General features: G+C 39.4%; 2 protein-coding genes across 3 annotated transcripts in view; one reads left to right on the top strand and one right to left on the bottom strand.

Moving 5' to 3' along the window:
* Window positions 1-708: 708 nt before the first annotated feature.
* LOC136421382 (uncharacterized) lies at window positions 709-18,636 on the bottom strand. 2 transcript variants are annotated; one of them, XM_066408637.1, is made up of 14 exons: window positions 18,515-18,636; window positions 14,130-14,280; window positions 12,078-12,228; window positions 11,351-11,532; window positions 9,306-9,441; window positions 8,226-8,312; window positions 7,667-7,833; window positions 7,152-7,264; window positions 6,446-6,632; window positions 5,740-5,856; window positions 4,617-4,703; window positions 3,137-3,286; window positions 1,943-2,038; window positions 709-929 (listed from the first exon to the last, which is right to left on the bottom strand). In XM_066408637.1, the coding sequence occupies exons 2-14, from the start codon at window positions 14,271-14,273 to the stop codon at window positions 846-848; spliced, it is 1,701 nt and encodes a 566-aa protein (XP_066264734.1). In that variant the 5' UTR covers window positions 14,274-14,280; window positions 18,515-18,636; the 3' UTR covers window positions 709-845. The 2 variants fall into 2 exon arrangements, with proteins under 2 accessions (XP_066264734.1, XP_066264735.1); XM_066408638.1 differs by having other exon boundaries at window positions 14,130-14,283; window positions 18,515-18,621.
* The window catches only part of LOC136421379 (uncharacterized), a 33,782-nt gene continuing 32,144 nt past the window's right edge, over window positions 17,431-19,068 (top strand). The window contains exon 1 of the mRNA XM_066408636.1: window positions 17,431-17,537. The gene's annotated coding sequence lies outside the window, so the exon portion shown is untranslated. The remainder of the gene's footprint in view (window positions 17,538-19,068) is intronic.

The following is a 19,068-nucleotide window of genomic DNA, read 5'->3' as shown; positions in this document are numbered from 1 at the left end:
ACACATACACACATCGTTGAAAATCATTGAACGATTGTCCAACTACCTCTCAACCATAATAATCAGATCAAATCTGAATATTGAATGAATGAATGAATGATTTTATTTGTCCGCAATTGCATCGGTGACAATGTATAGCAATATACATGTAGCACATTTTACAATCTAGGTCTATTTTTCCGATTAACACATTATTATATTGATAGAAACCTTCACCTAATAACTACACGGAACTTTCTTGAACATCTTATCATATTACGTATTTCTAGGCTATTTTGCGACTTTACGCGCGCCAAATCTTATTTAGGAATAGTGCAGTTACATTTTCGCATAGCGTTATGAATGTTTTGGCCTTGGTTGATAGATATAGAATCTGGACAAGACAGAATTGAAGTACTATATCTGTAGTGTTTGATTGTGATTATATTGCCTATCATAGATATACCATTACTGATGATCCAAAATACAATAAGTTTCTTTATTCACATTATAGTTTCAAATTTTGCTTCAGAAGATCTTTCAATCTTGTTCATGTAGCTTGTTGTACAGTAACTGTTGTAAACCTCTTCGGAAATAGAAGTCAAAACTCAAAGTAGTGGACTGTATTCCGTAGCAGTTTTTGGAATAATCACTTGTTCCACTTGTCACCATTGTCAACTTCCACTATCCGTTTACTTTTCTTGAATTGTTTCATTGTTTCAATCAGCCCTCGGGCAAGAACTTCACAAATAAAGTTGGTTTAGTATCATGTTATATGTATTTGCAATTAGCCTACGGGCAAGAACTTGCAACAAACTTTCAATTATCTTGAATAATACTTGTTGGTTCGTGCACGCTCTTCGGAATTACAACACTGGAAGACGTTTACGTGGTGGATGTTTGCTCTCCACATACTCCATGATGTACGCAGTTGCTGCTGTTGCTCCTTGCTGCGAATCAAATGAAAATAACAAAGATTAATCATTTCAGTGCATTATTCCAGTCCCAATATGTAAATTATATGTTGCAGCAAGTGTACAAACATTTACGTGTGGTTGTCTTGTTTGATTGTAAATAGTTAATAATGCAATTTAGGTTTTTGTCAACATATTAAGTAACAGCTGATCGTTTCCTGTCTATTAGGCGATTATTTTGTACTTAATGGTCACTATGTGGCCGTGACTAGATTTTGGAAAATATATAAGTGCCAAACCACAAACAGACAGGGCAAAATATTAACAGCCTCCTTAATTGACCATAACCTGGACTGTCAAATCTGATTAACGACTAGTTTCACCACCTCTGACCTAAATTTCCTGTCACTCCAGTAAGTAATACCTTCGTGGGCAACCTTCCAATCGATTCCTTTCACTTCACCATCCAAAATAGCTACAAAATGATACACACCAAAAAAGGAAACAAACGCACCCAGATTTCGTACAAGCTGTCAACTAAATACACGGGGCAAGATTATAGAGTCATATTGAATGGATGTGAAAATATCGGTTCTGTTAAGTATCTTCATTTTGATTTTTACTTTAAGGTATTGTCTAAGGGTGGCTGAGGAATTTTGGGATGTTTTGAAAAAAAAACCTTTCTTAAGCTTTATAAACCTTCCTCAACTTTGATAACAAAAAAAAACGCCAAAAAATCGATATTTCAACATATTCGCGTTCTTTTAGACTAGTAAGTATTACTATCATGTACATTCCTGTTGTATTGATGAACATCGAAGCAAAAGCCAAGGAGAGCGTTTTTTCTAAAAAAAGGGGCGTGGCCTTATAAATCTTGATGACGTAATCATGACATCATACTAATTTGCATAATTATCACATTGCTATCAGGTACAACCTGAAAAAAATAAGGTTTAAGAAAGGTCTATGAAGATTAAGATAGGGTTTTTTCAAAAACATCCCAAAATTCCTCAGCCACCCTTAGACAATACCTTAAAGATAACACTTACACCCATGAGAAACTCCATATCCGTGGGAGTCATGTCAAAGTCCATGGTAGAGAGATAGTCCACGTCCACCCCGATGCACCGGTCTACGTCCTTCTCCTGTAGAAAAAAAAAACATAATCAGAATCCACTAAATGTTTCAAGGTTTCACAAATATATGACTGCCCTCTCATTGTTTGTAATGTTGGTTTACAAAATGCCATTTAGTGAACATACATATTTTGTGTAATATATTTGACAATGCATTTTTTACAAATTCAAAGCAAATGAATGAATGAATGAATGAACTTTATTGCTCTACAATTGTACATGGCACAATGTATGGCAACAATGACAAGGCAATCAATACAATGAGTACTAAACTAGTCTATTCTATTCTGAAAACTATAACTACAAGAATATGAACGTAAATGGCGTACTGATATAATATGCGTTAAACGTTTTTGTCTGTTAACGTTACAATACATTCTCTATTTGTTAAGCGCTACATATGTTTTGGCCTAAGTACTTAGATATGGTGTCGGGGAAATACATTGGTAGATTAAAAATGTATGTGTTTGCCTTTAGCTTTGGCAAGGGTTAATACTGGATTCATATGTGATCATAGCCATTATACATGATCATTTATCGTCTATCTACAGTATATGGGGGGCATGTTATTAGGAAATGATATTTATCTTCAACGCTATCTTGACATGAAGGACATCGTCTCTGCTGTATATTATGATATTGGCCTTTTTCTATTTCCAAGCAGTGAGAAATGATTGTTAATTTGGTTATATTAACTCTAAAGAATTTATTAAGAATTGATGAAAGGTAGTTTTCTAATGCGTGCATGGTGTTTGGCGACGTTTTGTGATTTGTTTTCTTCAGTGTTGAAGTAACTGAAACTACAATCTAATAACCATGAAATCATTGTACGATTCTGTAAAAAAAACGAGCAGAGTATTATTGGAATGAGCAGCGCACTTTGGACTAATGCTTCTGAACGTTTACATCTTAAAGATACAAGATCGTCTCATAAAATCTCAAGATCATCTCATAAATTCTCAAGATCTAGCACAAAATCTTGAGATTTTCAGAAAAAAATCCAAAGTATACTGCTCATTCCAATATCAATCTGCTCGCTGTTAAAAACATTTTGTACGGCAATATCTTAAATGCAATAGACACAAGTCAATTAATAGAAGTACTTACAGAAAGTTGGTTCTTGCTGCCTACAAAGTCGAGGAGAGTTCCGTAGTACTGTCCGGTAGACTCGACAGATCTCGTACCCAGGATCCTTCTCTTGGCCACTTGTAGAGGTGCATAGTTCTCGTACATGTTCATCACCCTTTTCACCGTCAGCTATGTTTTTTAGGGGGAGGGGGGTGAGTCTAAGTCTATTTTTTTTGTTTCACGAGGTACTAGTACATGCAAATGAAAAAATGTATGATATTGCTTAGTTAAGTTTCTAACATAGCAGGTCTCTTGTTTTCCTTGTTTTCCGCTTTTCCTTTGATATTTGATGACATAATAATTCATATGATTATTATTTTGTTTAATTTTGATCTATTTATTTATAAATTGAAAATGGTAATTTGATAGTGTAGAGTGTAATCACATTTATAGCATAATCTTACTTATTATGCTTACAACTCAATTTATTTTGTAGTTCCTCTTCTTTTCCATTTATGTCACTAGGATTTATGGTACAATTTTAATTTGTTCTTTCGTTAATTTTGCTTAGTTTTGATTATGTATGATTTTGTAAAAAATTCCCATTGTCTAGTTACGGTGAGGCTCATGAAAAGCCACCCACGCTTCTGCCCCCCTGCATGTTTTCCTTTTGCCCTGTTTATCTTTTTATAATTGTACATATATGCGAAAAATAAACAAACAATAAACAAATATGTACGTTGATACCTACATTGCGCATCTCAAACTATTCTAGATATATATTCAAGTCTGACACACCGATACACACGTACCGTCAATTAGCATTGAAACATGCGAGTCTCTTATGACTTTCTACGCATAAAGGGAATCTAATTAGAAAAAAAACTATTAAAACTATCAACATACAGTCAAGATTCATTATACAATCGCTAACAAGCTACAATTGTACTATCTAGACTGTGTTACTAACGAGGAAATCGACAACAAACTAGTACAAGCCATTGGACCACTTGACAACCTCTTGATAACTGTAATGAAGCGCAAGCTAATGATAGGGTCAAATTTCAACACTGGGGCCCGGCCGGGCTGTTTGATAAAACAAAGGATAAAGATAGATTATAAGAAATATTTCAAGCTTGTGGTAAGGACTAATTTTTCTACGTTTGTGTGTTTTGATGCCTTTTAGATCGTATTTTTCGTTCTTACAAGCTACCAGACCGGGCCCGCTTTGGAAATGTGACCGTAGCATAAGGTGGTTCGGTCATGTGGTAAGATCGTCAGGGCTTGCAAAAACCATTCTACAAGGGGCACTGCCTGGTAGCCAAAAGAGGGGAAGACAGAGAAAACGTTGGGAGGACAACATAAAAGAGTGGACAGGACTAAGCTTTGCGGCAGCAGTGAGAGCAGCAGAGGATAGAGTGAGGTGGAGAAGGATGGTGGAGGATTCATGGTGCCCCAACGACCCAAAAAAGAGGTCAAGGGATAGGTGAGGTGGTGAGTGACATTTCTTTTCTCTTACCTTTCCAGTGGCGTCCAGAAACAATGCCCTGAATGCTGCCTCCTTTGTGGTAACTTGCATCGCCTTGATGTCACCTTCTGTTACGATCTAAAAAGGATGAAATATTACTCAGAAAGTCGGAAAGCACCATTTACAAACAATTAGCTTGATTTGGACCTGTCAGGTGATATTAATTAATCAATCAATTTATTTATTAATCTTTAGGGTAGTCCCTTCAGTTATCAAAGTAACTGATTTCCAAGGGAGCCCTATGTTACATAACAAGTCATAAAAGATCAGGATACAAAAGGAATAACTTAACATAAACTTCATTAGTGATCAATTACACAATCATATAACATAAAACAGGGATGATCAAACTTAGGAGTAATAAATCAAACAACTCAAATAATTCAAAACAATAAAAACTCACAATCACGAAGGTCATACAACTGAGGGTTAGAGGCCAGATGTCAAAAGTTAAGAGATTTGTATATTCTATATTCTATTTTTTTGGTGCAAATTTTGAGCATGACATGTCGTACTTGCTGCATTGATTATCAATATCATATGGCCAAGACTAATTGACAAGATATTCTGGTTAATAATACTTTTTGGTACTATTGACAGGATGTTTGCATCCCTGAGCAAGAATAAGTAACTAGCATAATGCAAAGAATGAATACTAAAAAAAGAATGTCGTGAGCGAAGATCGAACAAATGACCTTCCGCATGAAAGAATGTTCCTTTCTTTAGCCAGGCAAATATAATAATAGTAATTTACGGCTTGAAACAGTTGGTAGGTAAGAAAACTTTGAAATGCTTCGTTTGACAAATCTACTGTGTAGATAAAAGAGTAAAAAGAGTTACAAGACCATAGCACGTCCAGGACAAAAGATACAAAAATGGAAGTTCTGCTGCAGTACCGAGGTCACATACCAGGGGGCCCAAAATCGACCTTGAACTTCGGCTTCACAACACCTGCCCACATACCAAATATCATCGTAATTCATCAAGAGGTTATTGAATTATGCTGACTGCAGTAGTGCAGAAACACAAAACACAGACAAGCAGACACACACACACAGACACACCTAAAACTATATTTCCATTTTTCATGGAGATAACAATAACCATAGCTGACCTTAAAGAACTCATGCCTAGCTTCCTCGACTGTGATTCTAGGTTCTATTTGCGCTGTTGGGTCCGTATCCATGACTTCGGGCGGTACAGCTTCACTCCAACTTGGCAGTCTTTCAGTCTAGAAAGAATCAACAGCAATTTAAAGGTAACCCTAGCAATATTATGCCCCAGAAATTGAATTTTGAAAGTCAAGTTATTCAGTCCTTTCGATACATGATCTGTTCAAACAAGATTATCACAATGTATAGCAACGTCCATCATGCAAAATCATTACGTCGTTGTAATGTGAGAACTCACTGAAAATTGTGGCCGGAGTTTTTGTAGGCTCATCAAACTAAGGGGATCATCGTACAGCACGATTTTGCGCGGTTTTAAAATGCTCAAAGTATGCAGTTATTACGCAAATGTGCTTAACAATGTTAGTAAATGTCACTACCATAAAGATTTCAGAATTTTTTTATTTCTATTTTTTTGGGCCCTAATATTGCGTTGGTTGCCTTTAAACAACAGCATAAGGAATATTTCAATCTCGTATTTAGATGTTTAAAAAGGATCAATTTCTATGAAGTTCAATTGTAAACTGAAGCTATGTCTATATTCTATCCTAATTTTTTTTTTATTTGGCACCACATTGGGTACACTATTGTCACCATAAGTACAAAGATATTGTTTAAAAATAATCCAGCAAATATAGTTTTAAAACTTACGCCTTTTGCCATAGATGGACTTGGGGTTTCAGGAACATCAAACGTGCCGCCGTCCAGATGATCCATGACGTCACATCCGGCAATCAGCTCGATCAGCTTCTTCATCCGGTCATCGACGAGAGACCTGAACGATTTTATCCCAGCGTCCCTTGCGGCTCGCTGTCGGCCGTACTGCTCCGTAAATGTCCTTGAAAGAAAAAAAAAGATGAAGTAATTTCTACCCTATCTGCTGTGTATTAAGTTTTTACTAAGGTTAAATGTATATAAACAACGCATGAAACATGCATTGATAGCATGGTGTTCATAGATTTACCCACCCTCGTAAACCAGGACCGCCTATCGCTCGACGTTACATCGCGAGCGTAAGCGGCCCTGGTAAACAGACCAGTCACATATGGTTATGGCAGGTCGACGAGACTTGCTTATGAATAATTAATGAGCTGACCTTATTTGGCACAAACGGCAGTTGTAGCTCATGAATAATCAATGAGCTAGCCGTAACACGTAACCTGATTGGTTGATAGCTTCCAAGCGTTCTTTGCGCGCTGGCTTCCGATCAGAGGAAGCAAACCCTCTGATTGGCTAAAGCTGTTTTGGTGGCGACGTCATCATAACCATATGTGACTGGTCTGTTTACCAGGGCCGCTTACGCTCGCGATGTAACGTCGAGCGATAGGCGGTCCTGGTTTACGAGGGTGAGATTTACCTAGCCTTCTCTGTATCAGGCCTGCTTTTTATGAAGTCGGAGTCTTTTTTCATCAGGTCCCTCAGACGCTCCTCGAACTGATCCTGATAAATCTCCCGGTCCGAGTTGGAAAACTGAACATAGGCAAAAAAAAGACAAGGATGAGCTTGTTCTGTTTCTAATTTTCAAAATAGCTTATTTTCATGATTGTTGCTTGCTTAGACATATGTTTAACTGTTGAGCAAAATGGCCTTCCCCTTTCTACAACAACTCGGTGTCATGTGACCTGTGTAACCTTTGACACACAGGTCACGTGAATTCCATCAGAGCAGAAAAAGATGGCGGATGCCTTTTGTAAGATTCTCACTTCTCTCAGTCGTGCGTTGCAGTTTAATTCTCTATGTTCATTGGTATGAATTTCTTTTAACGAAGTTAAGACGAGCATCATATTCTACCAACTAAACGCTAAAATATGCTCAGCCCATGTTCGACGCTTGTTTCTTGTTTGTTTAAGCATAACATGACGCTGAACTTACGATTAGAACGCCGAGAGTTTTCTCGAACTGTTGTGGTCCTCGGCTCTCAAATCGCTCCCACCTGTACTCGGGGTAGAAAACCCTACGAATGAGAGCGTCGTCTTCTTCCTTTAGCGTCGTAAGGCGCTTGTAGAAGGTGTCCTCCTTGTTCATGGACAGGTACCAACCTAAGCCGAGATCGTACTTTTTATCAGTATAATTATGCTATCACAAGGTTTGATAAGATATATACTATCAGCATTTGATTGGAATACAAATCCCAACAAATCCAGTATACTATTACCAAAGGAAAATTAGGTCTAGGGTTATAGGGCAAAACCTCACAGTCTGTAGGTAATATAAGGCCTGCTAGCTTATCACGGTATCGAACATTTGTTTTGTACATGTCACAATTTACACTAGAATATAGTCAGCTTTTAGTAGACACAAACGTACACAAGAAACGAGAAAATCTTCTTTACAGGACCTTTGATGCTTTTTCATTAACATTATATTCATTTTTTTGTTGGATGCATTCAATGATGACCATAAAACAATTTAACAAAAACTCTGTGTTTACCATCAAATGCGTAGAGAGGGAAGTTGGCGGCCAGTCCACCATCAATGTAGGTGAAGAGGCTTTGGAGTGTATACGGCTGGAACACCACTGAAGGATAAAAAAAATTTGCTGTAAAACCTAGCTATTCCACGTACACGAATTAAACGTTGACCAGTTACTTATACACCCATTCCGCTGGGGCTTCAACCTCGCCACGCTCTCTCAGCGACCTAAAATTGACCAGAGAATCAACAAATTTCTTAGATAAAGAATTGAATTAAATCTTTTCATGCTTTTCGTGTTTTGTTGCGTTTTCAATCGTACTTTATCTTTTGCATAATATTACATTATTATTCTAAAATGAAGGGTTACACAAATCAAGCTCAGGTCGCAGATAGATCGTAGTGAGAGCGCCGTCTAGTGAACCGGGGTCCTTGCATGCGCCAAGTTACAAAGGGCATGCAATAACATCAACCACCACCCCCACCCCACCCAGCCCCCCCCCCCCCCCCAACACACACACACACACACACACCACCACCACCACCACTTTAGCTATTCTTGTAATGACAAAATACAGAGAAGAATGCCTAAACGTTAGAAATTCTACCAATAATTGTAAACTCGTATATTGTCATGTCTCGTCCCATGCTACGTAGTCTTTTTTTAGGTAGATTAGTCTCATAGAAAATTGGTTGTTTTTATGAAGCAGAGGATGCCAGTTGTTGTACCTTGTACAATTGTTACCGAAGAAAGTTAATATTGTATTGGAGGAAAGTAGTCTCCAAGAACCAATGGTTGTAAATACCATATACAACTGGCAGAAGGAGTTTTTATTGCAACCCGGTGCCTGGCAACTTCTCTTGCTGACTGGAGCCTCTCTGGCTAGCTTGTACGATTTTGGCACCGTAGAGATCTGCTTGGAGATTAGGAAGAAATGACCTGTTATGGATATTCTCAAAGCAGAGTTTTCGGTCGAGTGTCCGGGATTTTTTACGTTCCTCTTCCTTCGTGGAGGAGAGGAGAGTGTAAAAAAATCTCGGCCTCAACTACCCTCCCCCGATCGAAACCTCTGCTTGGAGAATAGGTTTGGGATCTTACCAGGGATGGACATGGACATGCGCACTGCCTCCCGGACCCTGAGAACGGGCGTGGTCTTGACGTGGAAGTAGGACTCCCGGTTGTAGTTCATGTTGTAAGCCACGATGCACAACTCCTTACCCAGAACATGGTAGATCTAGACAACAACAAAAACATAACATAACAACTGAGTACAGATGTGAGATAATGAACAAGCCATTGTTGAAAAAATTGTGTTGACAAAGACATTGTAATGTACATTTTTAAAGATCCCCATACCTATGAGTCAAAAAAGGTACCTCAACTACCTTTAGATTTGGCTTTTTATGATTCGATTTGGGAGGGGGGGTTGCACTTTGTTGTGCTTTAAGCATTTCATGGTTTTGCAATTTCAGTTGAATTTGATAAACACTACATACAACATGCTGTGAATTCTGACGGTCATTTGTTTCTGCTCAAAACAGCCTAATAATCTCCAAGCAGATCTATCAGTGGCAAAGACCGTATCCAACTGGCAAAAGGAGTTTTAATCGATTAAAACTCATTTTGACAGTTGGGTACGGCCTTTGTCACCGATAGATCTGCTTGGAGATTACATGATCCATCCGTGAATAGTTTCATCAGGTTGGTAAGTCACTGAATATTGTTTATTGTTTAAAGTTGATAATAGTGTATGTGTTACATTCCCGTACGTTTGGGACCGTATCGCGGATGCCGTTCCCTGTAACAGTGTATACTAGTTACCTTCGCCGAGAAGGTTATGCAGAGGGTAGCGTTTGTATGTATGTATGTTTGTAGTGGCACAGCATAACTCGAGAATGCCTTGATGGATTGTCTTGGTATTTGGTATGTTGGTAGGTTTTGATGAGACCTGAAAACGATTAGATTTTGGGCCCCCTAGCGGCTTCTTATGGTACTGCAGCGGAACTTCCTGTTTTGATATCTCGTGTTCTGGACATGCTATGGAACTGATTTTTGAGTGGTAGATAGATCTTTGGACAGAGAGTAAGTGGTATGGGTTTGGGCCCCCTAGCGGCTTTTTTTGGAACTGCAGGAGCAGGTTTTGCATCTGACTTTGAAAGGGAATAACACAAGAAGGGCTTGATGGATAGTAATGATTTTTGGTAAGTAGATAGCTTGAGTGATGATGTACATGATTAGATACTTCTTATGCAAATCACTATCTAATTTGCATAATCAATGAGGAAAGTTTGTACATCCGCCAAATTCCATGATAGGACTCTGAAACGTGTCCATATGTAACTGAGGAAGAGAGAAATATTAATTGATATGAACTATGCAAATGAAGACCTCATTTGCATAATTGACGAGAAAATACTATAGCAAGATGGCCTTGATGGATGGTCATGATTTTTGGTATGTTGATAGCTTGTGTGATGCTTAGTATGATTGGACGGTAATTATGCAAATCAGATTCTAATTTGCATAATTAATGAGGCAATTTAAAAATCTGCTTTGTTCCATGATATGATTTCAAATTGTAACTGACGAAGAGAGGAATGTTGATAGATAGAAAATATGCAAATGTGAGTCTAATTTGCATACTTAATGAATAACTTCTTTAATTCCACACTGGCAAATGACGGTAATTTCATACATTTAATACTTTCTTTGTGGCATCGGGAAGTTATGTGAATGTGAATATCATTGAATCAAATTATACTTATAAGGGCCTCATTTGCATAATTGATGCTAAATATTAGCATAACCTTCTTTGTTAAGCTCATAATTTGATGAGCTCATACTTTGGACATGTTATATTTGAAGACAATCAACTGGTATGATTTATAATTGATGAGAAACACTCCTAATACGTCAGTCATAAAGGTTAAAATCATTTGGCGAAGGTATGAGGTCGTGGAACTCTAGTATATGTAAATACTTTGCGTTTGGGAACGCATCTATACGCAGCGACAGATGGTCAGATGGACAGATGGTCACCGAAACGTCAATTGAATAAATCACTTGGTTGTGTTAAAAATAGTATTTTTATTCAGACATTATCTATTTAGCGCCTTAACAATAATTATGACAGATCGAGTCACCTGGTCAAAGGTCACGTCCCGGTCAAGAGGAAGTCCTCGCTTCTTCAGATTCCTTTCCAAGATGTCACCGAACCACTCCAGGAATTTGTTTCCAGGGCAGGCTCCTTTGTTTTGGATGACATCCCAGAGTTGTCCGAACCTCTGCATGCCTGGGATCCAGCTTGTTTTGGTCCAACTGGTGTCTGTGGAAAACATTTTTTAACTATTCCACACGGCACTTTATTCTGGGTTGAATCACTTGACATTTCATATATATAAAGTGAAGAACCACAAATGTATCAACCTTTTACAACATTGTCTTAATAAGCATACGTATTTGAACAGATAAGTCTGTGGAAACATGACGTAACGTTACATCGCATGACATGCACAAAAATATAGTAGTCTCTGTAACTGACAATCTCTCTTTTTGTTAACCTACAAGTAGTACGCTTTAAAACGTATCTATCACTGCACGCCTTACCCAAAATGATAATCCTCCTTTTTAATAGTGAGTTGACATTGTTAAAAAATGCATATCGGTTTTGCTAAACTTGCCTTCTCATGAATTTAAAACTTGTGACGTTTTAAAACTAGTGACACATATCATCCAGAATCATGGAATCATCCAAAATCATGGGCAAGATATGAAAAGTAATCAGCTGAAGGATTAAGTGCATCATTTGTCAAAGAATTTGAAAAGAAATATCAACTTCTAGTAAACGTCTAGAAATGCAAAGATATCTACCCAAAACAACTTCCAGCAAGTTTTGCGCGCTCAGCTCTTCAAGCAGCTCTTCTGACGTCATACCGATGGCGAGGAGGGCGGCAGTGATTGCGCCTGCGCTAGTCCCGGCGAACCGTTTGATCTGAGGCATTATCCCGGCATCCTCTAGGACCTTGTAGAGGTGGGAGGGGAGTACGTTTTATCGTTGTTAGAAACACATGTAATGTCCACTTCTCGTCTACCCGTCTTTGCAAGCTAAGAAAGTGGCCCAAACTGTGGGTGTGTAATAAATGGAAGAGTGATGCAATGTCTGGTTATTGCAGTAAAATGTCTATTGAATGGATTCAAGGACCTCAGGAAGTGTCAAAACAATTAACTTATATGGTCTCATTCAGAGAACACCAGGTCTGTCTCATTCCAAGAATATCACGGTAGTCCCCCATGCAGAGCCTTGCCCGTAGTAATTACATTATACCTTGGGGAGGTTCTGCTAAACCGGGCTGAGGTGTCCATTTTTGGGTCGTGGCCTCCAACCAGCTGTCAGCCAATCAGAGAATCACCTAATGGTTTCTTTAGGTAAAGACGTTTCTCTCATTGTTTGACAGCTGGTTAGAGGCCACCCACATACATAAAACTGGAAACCTAAGCCCGGTTTAGCAGAGACTCCCAACGGTATGTATACGCCGCGAGCAGGGCTTTTCTCAGAATAAGGTATTGTTTGTTTGTTTATTGTTTGTCTATTGTTTCACGTATGTACAAATGTTTTAAAACAAAGATATACAGGGCAAAAGAAATATGCAGGGGGGGGAGCAGAAGCCTAGGTGGCTTTTCGTGGGCCTCACCTCGAAACTTAACGATAGGAATTATATAATAAATGGTACATTACTCAAAACTAAACAAAATTAACGATAGAAAATAACTTGTATCATAAATCCTAATAGATGAGGAAATATAAAATGATTTAAGGTATTAAACATAATAAGGTACGCTAGCATGATCAATTCTAATCATAATTAACAAATTGTGAAGAAACAGATTAAAAATTTAACAAAATATTAATCATCAAATACTACTAATCAGGTGAAAGTAGTGCTTGGTTGTTGTATGAAATCTATCTTTAGAAGCTTTTTTTTAGACTGGGCAAAGACGAGTATACTCGCGTATCGGTGTTCTCTAAATTACACAATAGAAGAAATCTTTAGATTAGCGTTAATTGTTGTGACGCATTCTGAGCTTATGGACTCCATCCCTTCAATAGACATTACAGGTTTACGTAGCAAAACCTTTGTTGGATCCATTGGCATGTGTGATGGCTGCCATCTTGAATCGTGACGTCACAGGGTCGCCATACCATTTTTGGGAGGGGTGTTTTTGGTGTCGCTAGCGTTTTCTATTCTTAACAAATCGGCACAAAACTATCACACATTCAACTCAAATAAAAAGAAAAATTCAAGACCAATTCATATTAACAAAACGACCCCGTAATCGCTAAACTAACATGGCAAACCTAAAGTATATATAGCACAAATACTTAACTCTAGTTGCCATTAAATGCTCCTTCCTAAAACCATCTTGAGATTTTATGATACAATCCTGATATATTTGAAAAGGTCTTAAGACTTCTCCAGGATGGTTTCAAAGATCTCAAAATTGTCTCATAAAATCTCAAGATTGTCTCGTAAAATCTCAAGATCATCACAAAATCTTGAGATCTTTAAAAATTTTTCAAGATTTCTCCAGGATTGTTTCAAAGCATCTCAAGATTGTCTCATAAAATCTCAAGATTGTCTCATTAAATCTCAAGATTGTCCCATTAAATCTCAAGATTCATCACAAAATCCTAAGATTTTTTTCATTTTCAACGAAGCGTGAAGACCACCGCTGGGGATCATTATGATCCGTTTTGGATCAGAGAAGTGTTTCCCAAAATATCTGATATGTACCTTAAAGCTGTGAACGGTCAGAAGCATGAGTCCAAAGTGCTCTTCTCAGTCCAATAATATTCTGCTCACTGTTAATTTAGTTTACCACTGTTACATGGTTATGAAAGTCACGGTTGGTGAATTACCTTACCTTGCATGCCCCGATGTAGGCGATCCCTTTAGCTCCTCCCCCTTCCAGCACGATGTTCTCAAAAGGGAACTGTCGATCAGCAAACGAGGCAACCTTCGTCTGAGGGAGTTTGGGACGTGGAGGTGGTGACTGTGTCTGTCCCATGATGAATCTACTTAAAATGAAGACCAGGGATTTAGAACTACTGTCAAATTCATTCATGCATCCACAGACAACGCGCCCGCCCTTTTTCTCCCATTCACAGCCAGCGAAGAAAATCCTCTGTCGAGTCGCTTAAAATACATTGACACATTGTATCACAATGTTTTGGCGTCAAATGTATACCGCAGGTATTGCCTTGAGGGCTAGTTGGGCCTGTGCCCGTTCGTTTTTCAATTCCGATCGCGACTGACAAAATGGGCATTACAGACGGTAATGTACACAAAACACCCCTTTAAGGTCTCATGCCTGAATTAGTCCGCGTGTAGAAGAGTGCGGGCTAAAAAAATGATTGGATCCCAAAGGCAGGTGTTTAAGTCGATCATAAATTGCCTTTGATCGCTCCCACTTGATATACAAAGCATTTGAGGTGAAAGCTTGTTTATGTCTGACAGGATAAGGCAGGAAAGTTTTGGCATCCAAGCGATTGTCGGACGTACACGATATTTTGACCTGAGTACTGCGGTCGGGCTCTCTCGGCACCAGAGAGCCTCTTGCGGCTGGTAGGTAATTGCGGTTTTGAATGCCATCAGATATGGCTCCCCTGGTTATATTTTGGTGACAATTCTTTCATTGTCTCAAGAACGTGTGTGCTTGCAATAGAAAGTAAAACATCTCCGGAAACTCTGTTTTTTTATTGGAATTACGGCCTTGATATGTTCGTGTTTTAACGTTATATCCAATGGGATGGCCTAATTGCCGTGTGAGACCTTAATCCCCCTCTCTCGCTGGACCAGCGGCACGTTAACGGATTTGTGTCACCCTTGACTTTATTACCTTCGCCGAGAAGGTAATATGCACAGGGTAGCGTTTGTATGTGTGTAAATGACCACCATAACTCAAGAAGGCTATGATGAATTGTCTTGATATTTGGTAGGTGGGTAGATCTTAATGAGACCTAGAAATGATCATCGTTGAATTGAATTATGCTTATAAGGATGACATTTGCATAATTGATGATAAATGTTAAGATAACCTTCTTTGTTAAGCTCATGCTTTGGACAACTTCTGACATTTGGGTGAAGACGATCAACTGGTATGATTTATAATTGATGAGAAACACTCCCAATACGTCATTTATAAAGGTTAAAATCATTTGGCGAAGGTATTAGGTCTTGGAACTCTAGTTAATATGAGAATGCCATGTGTTACTTAAAAGGCAACAAAGCGTAAAATAATTCGATTTTTATCATTCAAACTCGTTTAGCGCTATGCTGTCAAATCGCCCGGTCACAGTGAGTTCGCAAACGTGCCGTGCGTCCAATGAGATAAGGGCCTAAGTAAATTCGGTACGAGTTACACAGTATCTAATGTCAAAACAGTCGCAGGGTGTAGCGCTAAAAGCATCCATACCCTAATGCCGCTGGCTAAGTAACATTCCCCGGGACTGATCTCGTACCTTACTGTAAGCAACATGTGTGGTCCATGAGATAGGAACAAACCTCCACACGAATGTACACCGCAAAGCCAAGACAAATAAATAATAGATTAGGAAGACAGTTGGAATTCATACTTTAGAAACGTCATTTGGAAAACTGTTTACTTTATAAGGTTTGACCAGCTAATTTTCAGCCAACAACATTGACACGAGTGTCAAGCGAGCCTTATTAATGACCGACGTTTTAAGAATCACCCCAGTGACTGGGCGTTTTGTTTAAGGTATTGTCTAAGGGTGGCTGAGGAATTTTGGGATGTTTTTGAAAAAACCCTTTCATAAGCTTTATAAACCTTCCTCAACCGTGATTTTTTTTTCAGGTAGTACCTTATAGCAAGGTGATAATTTCAGAATTTGTATGATGTCATGATTACGTCATCAAGATTCATAAGGCCACGCCCCTTTTTTTAGAAAAAAACGCTCTCCTTGGCTTGTGCTTCGATGTTCATCAATATAACTTTGCAGGAATGTTCATGATAGTAAAAGAATGACGCGTGTCAACGCGGATATTTTGAAATATCGATTTTTGGCGAATATTTTTGTTTGATAACAAAAAAAAAGGTCTTTGTTCGGTCGCACCCACAGGAACACGTTTACCAGGAACTGTTAGGGTTAGGATTGTGCCAAAAGATACTGTCAACACTAGGTTTGAACAGTACAAAAAAGTTCAATGAAACGTTGATGAAGGTTAGACAGCGGATGCTGTCTGAAGCGTCTGACTGTTTCAAAATTTTATCCAGTTGCTTGAGCCAGTAACTTATTCATCTTTGGCGTAAGTTCAATGAAAGTTCACAGCACTCTATGGGCACGTAATAATATACAGGATGTTTGTCCATCAACACAGACATGAATGTGGCTATTGAACCGCATGGAGTATCCTGTGTCGAGTCAATTTCTGCTTGGCCAAATCTTTGCGCAATTGAGTAGTGCGCGTGCGTGGGGTTAGTGTTAGGACGATTAGGTTAGGGTTAGTTTGGGGTAAGAGTTAGGGCTGGGTTAGAGTTAGGGTAGGGTTAGGGTATAGGGTTAGGGTTAGGGTTTGGGTCAGGGTGGGTTTAGGGTTTGGGTGGGTTTAGGGTTTGGGTGGGGTTAGGGTTTGGGTCAGGGTTAGGGTGGGGTTAGGGTTTGGGTGGGGTTAGAGTTTGGGTTAAGGTGGGGTTAGGGTTAGGGTGGGGTTAGGGTTAGGGTTTGGATTAGGGTGGGGTTAGGGTAAGGGTTAGGATCGGGGATTGGGTTAGGGTTTGGGTTAGGGTGGGGTTAGGGTTTGGGTTAGGGTGGGGTTAGGGTTCGGGTCGGGTTAGGGTTGGGTCAGGGTGGAGTTAGGGTTTGGGTTAGGGTGGAGTTAGGGTTTGGATTAGGGTGGGGTTAGGGTCAGGGTAGGGTAGGGTTTGGGTTAGGGTGGGGTTAGGGTTTGGGTTAGAGTAGGGTTAGGGTTTGGATGGGGTTAGGGTTTGAGTCAGTAGGGTGGGGTTAGGACTAGGGTTAATGTATGTGAGCCTCCACAGCACGACCCCTCTTCCCAAAATCGGCTCAGATTTCTGCTTGCTAATTAAAACACCCCACAAGTGTGCGACAAGCTTCCGTCCCCTAAGGGTCCAACAGTTATACTGATAAACTACAAGCAGTTGCGAGACATATATTTGGCAGTGGCAGGAATGCGGCTTGAAACCTGGGGCGACAACTTAGGCATCATAGTGGGCCTAGTCTTCGGATCCGTACGCGCGTTATCCGTCAAAGAGGCGAAAACACAACAAAAGACAGCAGAAATACTGAAGGTACGTACAATCCAACGGACAGTGAGAAAAAAGACGGCTGTATAACTATGGGACTGATGATTTGAGGGATGGATTGATTGATAAAACTAGCCTGCGAACAGCGACACAACTAGATGTTCCGTTGTGACTCTTGGGCAATATGGCGTTCGACTAAGCTGTACGGAATACGACGAATGTGTCGCTAAAGCCCCCCTGTCACTGTACTGGACCCGCGGTACGCTGGCGGCGTCGCTATGGCCGATCGAATTGACAAAGCACTCAACGAATTTAATCGACAAAAAAAGAATCGTGTGTTTTGTTGTCTTTTGGTCATATTTGTACGTTTTGAATGATATTCCCATTGTAACGTCAAGGGGAAAACAAATCCAGTTTAGGACGCACCGACGCCGCCAGAATGCCGCAGGTCCAGTAAGTGGGGGCTTTACGGCAAATGTGTCGCTAACGCTTAAAGATGAATTCTGGATAACTAACGTACTATGTGGAACTAAAGAGACAGTTACGCTTACGAATACTTTACCGACAACGCTTAACGTGAGAATGGGAAACTATGATTAACGGAGAATCAAAATAGGGCGCCACACCTCATGGAAAAAGACATGCAGACCCTAGTGTTACTGTCGATGCACCAAGTTAAATTCTTAAAATTGAAGTTTTTTTTACTGAATTTCAGGCTATGCGAACCCCTGCTTGTAACATAAGTTACAAAACCTTGCACAACCATACTAAATAAGTGACAAGCACACTCAATCATAACTTAAAGTGAGATAGACATATAGTACCTTTTCAGTCACAGACCGGGTATTCTGTGTATCTATATGCACTATACAAATATGTACATGTGACGCATATATCAGATAAGGCATGTTTTCAAGCATTCAGGCTTCTGGCTAATAACCAAGCAGGTCTTTTGGGACAAATTCAAAACGGTTTCTGAGTAAACAAGTTACAAGCACACTCAATAAGACGTCATAACGTACCTTTTTAATCACAGGTGTTCTCTGTAGGGTCCCCGTGGAAGCTAGTAGGCTTGGTGTGGCTCTCTGCACGTGGTTTAACCTTGTACAGCCTTCCTTATGATCCGTCGATTAGTTATATTGGCATTCTAGCAGGAAACACGTGGTTGCTTTTCTACAAGGAATTGTCGACATCCTAAAAATCTGGTATACCACCGGATATGCAAAACAGTTCTCGCTAAAACTTAGTCAGTACATTGTTAAGGAATTCGGACGACTTGGCCCATTACCAACTCGGCCCAGTCAACTCGGCCCATATCTCCCTAGCCAACTCGGCCCAAAAACTTCAAAGTCAACATTTCGAAGTTGTCTGACAAAAATACGCGGTCTCTATCAAAATCATGTTAATTGCCTAAGCGCCGGCGGTATGGAAATGTTAAAAATTGCAGTCATGGGGTTGTTATTTAGAAGTTGAGTCTTTTTTTGTTTTATTTTGTGGAAATTTGGCAATGGGCTGACTTGACACAATAGTTTAAAATATGCATGTGTGGCAGCATTTATCAGATATGGCATGTTTT

This window comes from Branchiostoma lanceolatum, chromosome 16 (assembly GCF_035083965.1).
Source record: "Branchiostoma lanceolatum isolate klBraLanc5 chromosome 16, klBraLanc5.hap2, whole genome shotgun sequence".
In the NCBI taxonomy this organism is placed as follows: Eukaryota; Metazoa; Chordata; class Leptocardii; order Amphioxiformes; family Branchiostomatidae; genus Branchiostoma; species Branchiostoma lanceolatum.
The sequence above is the reverse complement of the archived record's forward strand: the minus strand, read 5'-3'. Positions and strand labels throughout refer to the sequence as shown.